This window comes from Haliotis rubra, unplaced genomic scaffold (genome assembly GCF_003918875.1).
Source record: "Haliotis rubra isolate DU_JTF1 unplaced genomic scaffold, ASM391887v1 Scf433, whole genome shotgun sequence".
Lineage (NCBI taxonomy): Eukaryota > Metazoa > Mollusca > Gastropoda > Lepetellida > Haliotidae > Haliotis > Haliotis rubra.
Window position 1 is genome coordinate 605,941 of NW_025767117.1, and position 14,320 is coordinate 620,260.

Here is a 14,320-nt window from a genome sequence, read left to right on the forward strand (position 1 = left end):
GGTACAACGTCTAGCTCAACACGTCACCATGGGGCTGGTACAACGTCTAGCTCGACACACGTCACCATGAGGTCGGTACTACGTCTAGCTCAACACATGTCACCATTGGGTCGGTATGACGTCTAGCTCAACACATGTCGGCACGTGGACGGTATGATGTCCTGCCCGACACAAGTCAGCAAATGGCCGGTATGACGTCTAGCTCGACACATGTCGGCACGAGGACGGCATGATGTCCTGCCCGACACAAGTCAGCAAATGGCCGGTATGACGTCTAGCTCGACACATGTCGGCACGTGGACGGTATGATGTCTTGCCCGACACAAGTCAGCAAATGGCCGGTACAACGTAAGAAAAAGACTCAACTTCTCAATCTTTCAGAAAGTATTTAACAAATATGTTTATTCAAATACGAAGTAACTGAAAACTTATACATAATTTCAACACAATATACAATTTCTTCTTCGTCAAAAGGTAACATTTAACACATATGTTTGAAGTAACTGAAAATATCAGCACAATATATTTGACACATTTGTACATGGCACATTAAATACATTATTTACACAAAATTCAAAACATAAAAATACGTTAAGTTATCTGTTGGTAGTAAGTGCATGTGATGCCAGCACTGGTTCTCCCTGAGAGACGATCTCCGCCTGGCTGTCCTAGTGTATGATCGTACTCTAAAGGCGTGGATGAAGGTAGCTTAGAGCCATCTGTTCATCAAGATAGGGGCAGTGCTTTCAGGTATTTCATCCCTGTGTTTGCGGACAATGAATAAAAACCTATTCACTCAGTCCTGTCAATACTAGCTATGTGATAAAGCGGCGAGACGCATGTATTTACGTCAGTGGTCATGACTTAAGGTATTAATGTCAGTATATAATGTTTGGTCAAAAGAGGAAGTGGCTTAAGAATGAAAGTCCTGGTTTCTAGCACGAGTGACATGCAGTGACACAAACACTTCCGACCACCGTCTACATCCTCCAACAGGTGCTGTCGCCCTACTGTGTCCAGCACGGAGAGTGTCAGGTCGCTGGCATATTAAGTCTATGCGATCACTTGCTGGACTGGATCGCAGGACTGTGTCATGGCAGTCGATATTATGCACAATAACACAGTGTCAAAAATCTCTAAACATTTCTGGAGAAGTTTGTGCGATTCAGATAAAATCATGAGCATGTGTTAGGGAATCTCTATCTGGCCTTGCCCCAATACAATTGGAGTTAACGTAATGACAACAGCATACACAAATCAACAGGCAACCGTTGTACTTGGTATAAAGTGAGTCATAGAGCATCCCCAAGCTTGGCCATGTGGTGTGTACGGACATGACATGTTCCGGATTCATGTGTCTGGGAGCTTCCAGGTTCGCATGTTGACTGGGTTATGTATTCTGCATTTAACTGTCGACCTTTGATGTACTTGATTTCTACAATAAATATGGGTGTTTTGACACGTTGACAACGCCTTGTTAAAGGAGTAAACTCCATAAATTGCGTTACAATAACTTGGATGATAAATTCTGTTAAATATTAACTTAATCCAATTGTTTAAATATTAATAAGTTATCACCCACTCCTCCTTCTTTACACATAACTTAAAAAACAATACAAGTTATAAACACAATATTAACATTACAACATAAGACAATCTGAAACAGAGCTGGCTATTCCAGTTAAAACGTCGGTCGTCTATGATATTTCATAGACCTGTCTTCAGTAGCAGGATCTCCTTGGTCGGACATGTTGACATTTTCGTACACACATTCAGCACACTCGACAACATAAGTTTGCTCACGGAGACTTCAACAACCTGTGCAGGCCCTCTGGTTTCAGGTAATTGTGATGTACAGCGTCCAGCAGATCCAGCTGACCAACACAGTGGAGACGGTAGATACAGACAGGGACCCTGGAGAAAAACATACACTTCTCTATAATACTCACATTTATAATACTCACTATGGGCAGCATCAAGTACTAGGCCCTTACCGGGGACATAATAAACCTGAATTTACAACTCCACCTATAACAGTATTATTTACTTCTAGGGGTAACAATTGCTGAGTGCGGCGTAAAACTGAACTCACTCACTCTAGGGGTAACTTAAGAATCCAGTCCAGTTCGACTAACATTGTCCGCACCCAATAGCATCCCTACCTTACCGAGGTTGCAGCCTCCTCAGATAGGAACATCACACAAGGTCAGGTTGCACAAATCGTTTTCAACACTACGACTATTGTAAAACTATGTTGAGGTATTAAATTTGCGATAGTCGTAGCGTTAAGATTGCTTTTGGCAACGGAACTCTGGTTAGTCCCTGGTTAGCCTTATTGGAACGGCGTGTTCACGCACAATGTACAGATCTACTCGGGACACAAGAGAAGAAACACAAGACATATCTACAGCATAACGATGTCAAGAGATATGGACTCAAGGATTATTATGTCCATGCAATCTGAGTGGAAGAACAGATTGACAACCATTTGTTTCTAGCAGATATCTTCTACTTACTGTTTGTGCATGAGGATGGGACTCCCACACCTGAAACAGATTTTAGACTGTTTGTGAACACAATCATTTGTCACTTTAATTTAGATGTACCGCTGTTGTATGTTGTGAGACATTAGCAGAGGGTGAGAAGAGTTAAAGGCTGACCCAATGATTAGGGGCGATGGACCAATAGGCAATCAACTCTCAAGTTAATAGAAAGTGCCAAATTGTACATTTGGATACATGCCAAAGGTGTTTTATAAATTTGAAACTAATTAAAGACTCCCTGTTTTTTCTAGCCATGTATATCTAGCACCAAGATATCACTCGTGTCCAGTTTGAAGTATGATCGAGAAATATATTCCTTTTGAAGGATTAACGTCAAGACAAACGAAAACACGATAATGATTTTGAAGCAAGGCGTGGAGTCATCCTACACATGACATCCTTACCAGGTCAGCTTGCCATGTGAGGTTAACCTCTTTAGTCATCATGTGGACACGTGATCGTTCAAGGCAATAAGGAGGATTCCAAACCTTAAACTGTGTGTTGACTTGGAAAAAGAACGGCGGGTGGGGGCGAAACTGCTTCCTATACATTATATAAACTGTATACTCACAGAAGATACTTTGACCATCGTAAGATCAAAATAGATCCAAATTTAAAATGTGAGAGTTGAATCGATGAGTCTAATATCAGTCTGTCTTAAATCTAGTGTCAATGTTCAGGCTATAAGTGTATTGACTACAAATTTGAATAAGTCAATAAGTCAATGAATTTTCTTTCAAAATACATATTTCCTCATTATGGACATTGAAACAGACACATACATGCACACACAAACATACACACAAGCGCGCGCGCACGCACGCACGCACGCACACACACACACACACACACACACACACATTACGAATCTGTCCCCACGCCATTATAGATAAAACAATGCCTGACCTAATATAGGCGTAAAGATTGCTACTGTAATCATGAAACAAGCCTAGAATGTGTTACGTGTTCTCCACCTTGAGAGTTAGATGTGTCCCTGGTCGACTCGTCTTCTTCGGGTGGGGGGATGGTGGGGAACTCGCCTGGTATTGGCGGACTCGTCTTCTTCATTTCAGTGGAGGATCTAGTTCCATACCGGGTGTGATCTGTTGACTTGGGGAAAGGTTTCCTCGACTGATGAAAACCTGATGTAGCTTCTGTGGGCTGTCCTGGAAGAATGGAAGGGGAGGTAACTCGAGAGGTTCTCGTGTTTGTGACAAGACTCGCCCAAAGGTTAGTTTTAAATGGTGTATTGGTTTTTGTGGTGGTCATATCAACTCTTGATGTGGGTACTGTGATGTCGTCCGTGCGTGACAGTTCTACTTCTGTGACCCGCAATGTGCTCGATCTATCTCGTCTGACGACTGCTGGCTCTGAAGAAGATGACAAGTACCCCGTGGATGACGACGTAACCGGGGGCGAGTTTGTCTTGACGTCAGTGGTGGTTTCACGGTTGAGTGCGGTTGAGGATGAGACATGGGTGTGTCTGTCTGTTGAGGACACTGGGGGTACAGATGAGCGTTCTGTGTTCAGGGCATCTATGTCTTTCACACGACTGGTGAGTGCCAAGGACACTGAGGGTACAGTTGAGCGTTCTGTGTGCAGGGTATCCGTGTCTTTCACACGACTGGTGAGTGCAGAGGTCACTGGGGGTATAGTTGAGCGTTCTGAGTTCAGAGCATCTATGTCTTTCACACGACTGGTGAGTGCCAAGGACACTGAGGGTACAGTTGAGCGTTCTGTGTGCAGGGTATCCGTGTCTTTCACACGACTGGTGAGTGCAGAGGTCACTGGGGGAGTACTTGTACCCTTCAACAACTGCGTTGTCGTTACAGCTTTATTCTGGGTGTTCGTCACTTCCAAGCGACTGGTCCTTTCAAAGGACATTGTGGGAGTATTTGCGTCCTTCGAGTAAGTGGATGTAATATCAGCATTTGGAGTATTGGTAACTTTAATACGACCAGTGTTTAGAATGTAAGAGGTGGTATCTGTTACCGAAGATGAAGATTCAGGCTGTGTGCTGGTTTCACCAGTCCCAAGTGTCTCGCGTGTCGGTGCTATAACAGAAAGTGGCACGTGGGCTCTGTTACATGGTGTCCACCACATTAACACAACCAGGGGGAGATGTTACACGCTGGGAACATGCTGGGAACAAACACATGCTTTCAGGAACGGTCAGGAAGGATGCTACCGACGTTGAACCAATGGCGGATTGTTCTACAGTTCCATTCAGGCAACATACACCAAACACAGTGCTGGGTAAGTCATGACGGTGAGCGTTCATCGTGTATACCTGCTTGTCAACTATACATCATGGGGCTAGTGCACTGCCAACATGCACCAAACACAGTGCTGGGTAAGTCATGACGGTGAGCATTCATCGTGTATACCTGCTTGTAAACTATACATCATGGGGCTAGTGCACTGCCAACATGCAACACCAGGGAGACATATGACCCGAGATTGCAATATGTGATGACGACCAACGTATCTATTATCTTAAACACCTGTAAGCAATGGAAGATAAAGGAAACATGCGAATCAAATGCGTTTACCTGATACTGAATTACGAGCCGTAACAGGAGACATTTCGACGGATGTGGTTATTTCCTTAAGAATAGCTGAAACATATATATACGATACGTGAGTTTCTGCCATGTCATGTTACACAAGCCCATGGAGTTTCCATGGTGGGATTGCATGTCATCGTACCTGGACGGCGTGGATCAATGTTCATAATATCAGTCACTAGATTGTCTGGTCCAGACCTGAATATTTAAAGTCGCCGCCATATAGCTGGCATATTGGTAAGATCAGCGTTAAAAATAAATAAAAACCCAAACAAATGAACATAGCTTGTGGTCTTGGGCAGACCACATGGGGCATCAACCAACATATTGGATACGTGTACATACCTGTGCAGTTCTTTGCTGTATACATCGTCGCCACAATCTGCTGAACATTGGAATTGTCGACGTTTCCGCACACTCTTTTGGCTTTCTGGGCACAGGTTATGTAACTGACCAGTGACCTACAGCGGGAAATGGTTTAATACCTTAATTGATAATTGCCTGAAAAGCTGGCTGGACCACCAACCAACAATGCCATGAGCTGCGCCAGCCACACCAACCATCTCAGCATCTGCCTCAACCACAGTTGAGTCAGCGACAGCGAACATTGAGACACTGATTACAACACTGCACCCTCCACTGCACAGTGTACGGTATGAGCGGCAATGATGAACACACCGGGGAGGTACATCAAGCTGATTAACGAACACCAGACCGATGTGCACGTCAGTCGCCTCCTACGACAAGCATGGGTTGCTGAAGGTTCATTCTAACCCGGACCTTCACGGGTACACTTACTAAGTATTTAACAGTTCACTTATTTACTGAACCGTTTTATCCATGAAAGTAAGGTCGTCAAAGTATTTCGTATGTGTTTTTCATCTCCAGTCCTAACCAACAAGGGTGCAGGAGGACCATATATATATAGAAGGAAATATTTCTTTTTAAATAATTTACTAACTGCGTAACGTTTTTCATTTTACAGTGTAAATTACTTGTTAGCAGTCTTTATGAGACAGACCGAGTTTCTTTACTTCGGAAACGATTTGCTGATAAACATTTCTCGATAAAAATTAGGGTGACATGGGTAATATATGGGTGTGCAATCGTAGTCATATTCCATTATTGGAGATACGAAAACTGTTCTATTTCACGTTGCGATTAACATTCGGGAGATGAGAAATTCATAACAAAACCCGGACGGTCTAGCAGGTTGAATATAAAACTTTACCCGCAGATTAAAAAGTCGTCAGGGCTGCTCAGACTACTGGAAACCTTCCGGCCACAGTCATCTAACTGCGTGCAACCGCTGTTGAACTGGGACATAATCTGCCGTAGTGTACACACTGAAAACAACATGGGCGATAACACAACTTATGTACACATGACACCGAAACAAAAAGGGCAACAGTCGGTTTTCATGCTATTCCCATAAATCAAAATAATCTGCAAACTTTATTTTCACAATTTGTTTCCTCCTTGTTAGGGGAAGAGCACATGATTCATGTTGTATATGAAACCTCAAACCTCTCTGTATATTTTCCACCTCGGCATTTCCACTGTTTCCGACTATGTTAGTTATCATGTACGCACCGCATTTGTTCTAATTACATGTGCAATATTTTTTAAATAGAAAGATTAACATCGCGAACCTACATCTTCTCAGCTACATATTGACCAACTGTTGGGTATAGAAGGGATTGTCCGGACAACAACCTATCTATATTAGCTAAATATTGACCAACTGTTGGGTATAGAAGGGATTGTCCGGACAACAACCTATCTATATTAACTAAATATTGACCAACTGTTGGGTATAGAAGGGATTGTCCGGACAACAACCTATCTATATTAGCTAAATATTGACCAAGTGTTGGGTATAGAAGGGATTGTCCGGACAACAACCTATCTATATTAGCTAAATATTGACCAACTGTTGGGTATAGAAGGGATTGTCCGGACAACAACCTATCTATATTAGCTAAAATATGTCGGACCAACCTATCTATGTTGGGTATAGACCAACTGTTGGGTATTGATTCCGGACAACAACCTATCTATATTAGCTAAATATTGACCAACTGTTGGGTATAGAGGGATTGTCCGGACAACAATTGTCTGTTGGGTATAGAAGGATTTTCCGGACAACAACCTATCTATCTAAATATTGACCAACAGACAACAACCTATCTATAAATATTGACCAAGTGTTGGGTATAGAAGGGATTGTCTATCGGACTGTTGGGTATAGAAGGGAGAACAATATCTATATTAGCTAAATATTGACCAACTGTGTGGGTATAGAAGGGATTGTCCGGACAACAACCTATCTATATTAGCTAAATATTGACCAACTGTTGGGTATAGAAGGGATTGTCCGGACAAGAACCTATCTATATTAGCTAAATATTGACCAAGTGTTGGGTATAGAAGGGATTGTCCGGACAACAACCTATCTATATTATAAATATTGACCAATATAGAAGGGAGCTATCAGCTCAGTGTATTAGGCAAATAAAATCCGTCGTAATTCGAATTTCAGGTACCTTTTAAGAAACAAGGATTTATACATGAATATAGCAAAAAATAAACAAGGCCATCCGAGTCGTCAATCAGGGTCTCTTGAAAATCCAAGCTCGTCTTATTTCGTCCAGCAACAACGGAAACATCGGTAACAGTCAAACCATACCCCGCCGTACAGGCTGGACAGGACAACGGCAAAACTACCTCTGTTAATGTAACTGAACACAAACATGAAAAACTCAGTGATGTCAAAGTTTCCCAAACAAACGAGACCAAGTGAGCGTATGACTCAAAGACATATGCTAAAGCACTAATGAGTGAAGAAACACGACTTAACGATCAATGGCGCTATGATATAGAAACAATCAATAGCGCTATGATAGGAAACAATCAATGGCGCTAAGGTAATGAAACAAATACTCACTAAAACACAAAACCATAAGATGTTTCCAAACTGCCATAACACGAGATGATATCTGGACCACTACACACTGACTGTATCAGATGACTGATGTGACCATGATGTTCCTCCCTCGCTATTCTACTTCCTAGGGAAGTCAAATACAGGAATCAGCGAGGCTGATCAGTTCCGCTCACAACACACCATATGGTTTAGTCATACCCTATGTGAACTAGAGCTGAATGTTACCATGTGAAATCTGGTTTCGAGTTCCTTCACGGCATTAGTTGCTTATTAATTTGTATAGTCCAGGCACGGAATAAGAAAGTAAGAAAACACGATAAGGATTAAATGGAACCCACTTAATTCGAGCACAATTGACTTCTAAATCTGTTTGGTGTTCACATGAAGAGGGACATGTATACAGAGATGCAGAATTGGATTCGTTCTGCTTGACTTCCTACCCGGGGTAAATGTGCGTAGAGTGAGTGAGTTAGTATGCACGTGTCTCTACATCGTTATGTGTGTATGTGTGAATACATCATGATTGGTGTATACATCGGGATGTTTGGGTATAAATATAACGATGTGGGTATATATCGGGGATGTGTCTATATATGTATTTGATAGTGGTGGTGGTTTGTGTGTGTGTGTTCGTGTGTGTGTTCGTGTGTGTGTGTGTGTGTGTGTGTGTTTTCGGGGTGGGGTTTTATGTAACGAGATGTGTGTATATATCAGACGTCTATATATCCAGTAGTATATCTAATAAGGCACCTTTCAGAGTATTACGTATCTCCGGGTTAAGTGTACGAGGATGTCATGTGCACGATGAGCTTACTGCATGTTAAACACAAGTGTCTGGGTGACGCACTTGGTTAAATATAGATTCATACTGACTCACCGAACATACTGACTGACACACATTAAGTATTGAAATATGTGTTCTGAGTGGACCTTTCATACCACACACTACCCCTCTTTTTCAGAGGCATATTTATCTGAACAGATATTTTCTGTAATTTTCAGAAGCGTTTCAATGGGTTTAAGTGGGGTGTGTTCAAATGTTCAAGGTAATATTCAGTAATACGTCTACTTACATTGCTCGGATGACTGTTTGGCAATACCAGGAAGGTAGATACATGCAGAACCATCTCGTTTGGTTGCTATGGACATCTGTTCAGTGGTTGCAGAAGTCACAGACGTTGTAACTTGGTCTTTTGGAGAGGTGTAATCTGACGTCACTTCCGGTAGATAACTTGGCACGGGAAGTAAGGTAGCCGAACGGTTCTGGGGTAACCGGTCCGCCTCAGGGGTAGTCTTCTCGCCCTCAACCGATGTCAGTGTCGCTGATGACACTGTGGACGTTGCAGAGGAAGGAGCAACAGTGTTCGCCGTGGTTGAGTCTACCGGTGCTGAGGCACTTGCTGAAATGGTGAGTATGGCTGGTGTGACTCAGTTGGCAATGACAGTATTGGTCCATGGTTCCACCAGCTGATACAGCGTCAAAATGTCTACTGTACACATCAACCGCAAGGTCAATAGAGAAAGTGTAATCCCATATATAACTTATGTTGCATGTCTGCCAAGATGACGAGGCCAATTCCTAAGGTAACTGTGTAGTTGGTCGTGTATGTGGTAGATGGCCTGGCGCCAGGCCTATAGCCCCTGAGTACCCAGAGAACCAGAGACATGGAACGATTTTGCATTCATGATCCATTTAGTATAGCCATGCTCACGTGTTCTGAACATGTGAAGATATTTTGAAACTGTTAACCCGAGCATTCAACCATCCATTCAAGAAATGTGTATATGTGTGGTGGATATAGGCAATCATTTGTGTCAGTGCCAACATAAATATAACGATCACCCACCCATCTGCCACTAAAACACCTAAACCTAAATACCCCCTTGCTATTGAAATATTCGTTTTCAAATATCAAGTAGATTATTTATGGGCATACATTGTATCGTCTTGTAATGTTTCTTCATAGGTAACTTGATTTGAAATACAAGCAGTTGCATCTTTTTCAGGTGTTTGAGTTCAATCCGATCGCCCCCGATGCATCGTTAATGTTATATTGCACGGAACGGTAGTTAGTGACTAGTAGTTAGACCTACCGGTACGGAAAGCTGTGCAGAGCGTCGAGTATCTCACGTTGACGATGTTGAACCCCTCCACGACGTATCCTCTCTCTGAAACCCCACAAGAAGCACTGGCGCCCCGGGCACACTCAAGGTAGTCTCTGAGAGCTCTACAATATATACCGCCTATTAAAAGAACCTGCACATTAGATTTATATGCTGGCAAAAGGAAACTGAATTAAGACAAAAACAGGTTGACGAACCAAAAACAACATTTTCTGACTGTTAAACTACCATTTGGGAAATTCTGAAAGCTTGGGTTCAAAATAGTTTTTTACTTGAAAATAAATATGAAAAGAGGTTTGATAAAGCATGTGATAGGGTATCTTAGCACCTGTGAATGGCGCTGATAGGGATATGCAGATCAATTCCAAGAACGTTCCGATGCAGCGGACTGACCATTCCCAGACTTCTGTAGCATTCAGCGACTCCACCAGACTGGAACAGGCCATTTGAACCACAGACCACGTGTGATCACTTCACGAGGGAACAGCAACAGACTTGGGGACACCACACCAGACATACAGAGATAAGATAATCAGATGCTTGGTGGTCTTTAACCGCCAACATTGGCGAAAAAGACGTCAGTGGTCTCTAACTATGTGACGTAGACAGCAGTGTTATGGACAGGGGGACTCAGCGACGAGAGCATGATCAACCTGTTCTATCTTGTTGGTTGTATGGAGGTATATCGCCGCAGGGGTGAACGGTTGTCTCAAGGGTACATCCAAGAGGTTCATCCTTTCCGTGGCTGTTACCTCGAGTGGGATTTATGGTGAAAAGGAGACAGTTTCATGAATATCATTCTCCAGCCAATTGTCCTTTCCCTTCTCTGAATACAGTCACAACGGATACTGTTCCACCAAAACAATGGAATAATCCAGGGCATAGATTTTCGAAGCTCTCTTAGAGCTAAGATAGTCGTAAGTGCCATACATTAACATTACTTACGAATATCTTAGCGCTAAGAGTGCTTCGAGAGTCTAAGCCCAGGACTTTCTCAACACTCAAAACGTAACCTGGTTGCAATGACCATGACAATCTCCCGACCTCTATGGGATCATGTATGTCCAAATAAGGTGCAGCAGTTGGAACAGACGTTATTGGATGTTGACCAGCATGCCCTATGACGTCATCAGAAGGCCGACGTCATCAGTGAGAGGCGGTATCCAGACTTATCTGGATGTTCCATCACTTTGGTGCTATGGAAGCGTTATTTATCACTTTGGGTCTATGGAAGCGTTGTTTTCTGACTTTCAACACCTTGGTTTAGTGTAAAAAAGGGAGACGTGATAACGTTTTTGTTACTTTTGTTTACTTTTGAAATTGTCTTTGGGCTTAGTGATCCACATTTGCTGAACTTTAAAAATACATTTCAAAAGAAGGCAATCCAAGTCGATGTATACTTCTTTATCAGCAGTTTATATAGGAGGTCAGTCTATTGGTATGTTATTTATCTCTACTACATGCAGCTAATGCATAACAGGTAGCCGCACATATCGGCAGGCATGCTATCGAGCATGTATATACAGAGGATATCACGTGTAACTGGCTTCCATGTCGTTATAGAGGGGTATCGGGTACAGGTACTGGCATAGGGACAACATGCAATCATAGACAGTATATGGGACAGTACCTATGCAGGAATAGAGGGTATATAAAAGGGTGCTCATAAAGGCATAGAGGATACAAAACATGCAGTCATACAGGTTCCAAGATTCAGTATCTATGCAGGCATAAACGTTCGAAGATGAAGCTGAATTTGCAAAACGAGTTTAAACTATTTTTTTCAGGGCAGACCTACAGAGCCAATGATAATGAGTGTGTATGCCAGAACAGACGCCCGGAAAAACTTAACTTTGCGTGAAGTAAAGACTTCTGACAGTGGACAAGATGTCTACCTACCGACAGAGGCTGACTGTGTCAGTGCCGGGTGCACCTAGAGCAGCCGCCATCCGAGTTTGGCACGATGTAAACGCGGGGCACCCCAAGGCGTGATGTGAGGACAGAACAGCCAGGGCTACTGAAGCAGGAAGTACGGGTATAGTCAGAGCATGAACCCGGTTCACACAGCGACCCTAGCGCTAGGGCGGCCAAACCCCATACTTGTCGTAGGAATTCTACTCCAAGTGTGGCATAACATATTCTACCTACAGTCTCAGCATGATAGTCTGGAGTCTATATCTTGTTGTTTTGTTGAATATATTGGGGCAAGACTTAAAACAAAGTAACCTGGTTGTGTAACACCAGCTAGAAGCGCATCCTGATCATTGCTAAGAGACATAACTCTCGTAACGTGCCAATCAGCAAGTTCACCATAGTTTATTTCTCCGGGCGCCACAGAAGCCAACAAAACTGTTCGGGACTCAACTGTTTCAAACTATCGACTTACGGGTCTTCATGAGCACTCGCCTCTGCCCATACGACTTGTGGAGAGCTCTTCATTCAGGGCTGGTACAAGTTACATATGTCGTACTCACCCAGGTAGATGATTTCAAAACATATTGGCGGCAAGATGTAACAGGCAGGCCCATTGACGGAGTGAACATCAGGAGTATGGTAAGTGACAAAACCAAAACGAATGACCCAGAAAAACCAACTGCAATTATTTATATACAAATTAGTTTAAACGAGGATTTACACACTGACAACAATTTATTCCTGGAAGTAACTCGGCTGAATCGTGAGGATTTACAGCTGTATTCTGTCAAAGACTGTGGTAACCTGGGTCCAACAAGGTGAATATGTATCACACGGAGACCATAAAACAATATTATCCCATACATGACTCATTGACCGCGTCTGGGCCTAAACTGAAATTTGGAGCAGTTTTTCATGCAGCACAGAACTGCAATTATCCAGATTAATTATTTATATGACATATTGCAGAAAATATCTATGATACAATGGGTTATCGAGGCGGGACGACTACTTTAGGCTGATTCTAGTCTGTACTGTCGCAGCATTCTGTAATACTCACTTGAAAACAGAAGTCTGGTGTCAGGCATTCTGAAGCTTCCCACCAACTCCAGCCACGCACTGAATGTGAGGTACTGTTTGGGGGTTTAGCGCACACCTATTACGCTGGTTCACGCCGACTGTCGACGTACAGGATATCTGTATGCGCATTTCCCTGTCAACAACACTAGCCTTGTTCATGGCATCTTGTGTCGGAGTCCTTAATGCAGACGTTAGTCTCCAAATTCAGTTATAAATAAATGTAAGGAAGTCTTGTCACATGATCAATACCAACACGTGGATCAGTCGGTAGGACGCGTGGGATGTGTGTGTGTGTGTGTGTGTGTGTGTGTGTGTGTGTGTGTGTGAGAGAGAGTGTGAGAAAGAGATGGGTGTTTCAGTTCAGTTCATTTATTCACCAAAACCACTCAAGGTGCAATATCATTTGTTGTGATCCCGTAGTAGACATTTATTACGATGCGTGCATATGTGGCACCTTCCATTATCGCCTTTGACAGTGTGTCTCGTTAAAACCCAATGGCCAGCGCTAAACACAGAGTTTGGGGTATATTATTGTTGTGTCTTTGTGCTATAGATGTGTAGGGGAGGGAGGAGGAAGAGTGATGGTAGGGTATATTTGTATTCTCCATTACTGTCAGTGGTGCAGGCAGGTGATGATGATGATGATGATGATGATGATGATGATGATGTATCAATATTTTACATTTACTCTCTGATGGATCATCATAAGGACACTGCGTGATAAAGACAAATTACAACTGGTAATGATACATCTATCATAACATGACTAAGTGAAGATTTAAAGGAATAAAATACTTACTGGTTGTGAAGTATATGCAAAATTGACTAAAAGGACCTTAGCGCTGATGTGATCATAACAAACGTATACTGAAATCAAAGGGTTAAGCAATTCAGTAAATAGACTGATGGTGAATACAGTTTAAAATCAAAACACAAGATGTATGTGGGATTGTATTCATTGATAATTTCTCAATGTGACAGCTTTTAATTTTTGTTGATTTTCTCAAAGGATACTGTTAACCTCACTGTAAAGCTGGAAAACGTTGACCTCGCTTCAGTGACATGTCACCTCCTGCAGCCTCACCACTGTTGTGCAGCGTCGTCTCATGCTCCGGGGGAGGCGACCGATCTCTGCAACGGTTACG

At 42.7% G+C, this 14,320-nt stretch overlaps 1 protein-coding gene across 3 annotated transcripts; it reads right to left on the bottom strand.

Moving 5' to 3' along the window:
* Positions 1 to 375: 375 nt before the first annotated feature.
* LOC124289120 (mucin-5AC-like) lies at positions 376 to 13,275 on the bottom strand. 3 transcript variants are annotated; one of them, XM_046725722.1, is made up of 10 exons: positions 13,156 to 13,267; positions 12,081 to 12,198; positions 10,152 to 10,285; positions 9,131 to 9,457; positions 6,342 to 6,456; positions 5,456 to 5,571; positions 5,096 to 5,161; positions 3,518 to 3,709; positions 2,517 to 2,546; positions 376 to 1,914 (listed from the first exon to the last, which is right to left on the bottom strand). In XM_046725722.1, exons 1-10 carry the CDS (start codon positions 13,181 to 13,183, stop codon positions 1,838 to 1,840), a joined length of 1,203 nt encoding a protein of 400 aa, XP_046581678.1. In that variant the 5' UTR covers positions 13,184 to 13,267; the 3' UTR covers positions 376 to 1,837. The 3 variants fall into 3 exon arrangements, with proteins under 3 accessions (XP_046581678.1, XP_046581677.1, XP_046581679.1); XM_046725721.1 differs by having other exon boundaries at positions 3,518 to 4,597; positions 13,156 to 13,265; XM_046725723.1 differs by lacking the exon at positions 3,518 to 3,709 and having other exon boundaries at positions 13,156 to 13,275.
* Positions 13,276 to 14,320: the final 1,045 nt, after the last annotated feature.

What these genes read in the sequence shown, in the direction of transcription:
- LOC124289120 (XM_046725721.1), bottom strand. Translation starts at nt 13,183, where the DNA reads ATGCCTGACACCAGACTTCTGTTTTCAA. An exon ending in GGCTCGTAATTCAGTATCAG is followed by an intron (nt 4,598 to 5,095) that starts GTAAACGCATTT and finishes TTTCTGTTATAG; the next exon opens with CACCGACACGCGAGACACTT. An exon ending in GGACACATCTAACTCTCAAG is followed by an intron (nt 2,547 to 3,517) that starts GTGGAGAACACG and finishes AATCTGTTTCAG; the next exon opens with GTGTGGGAGTCCCATCCTCA.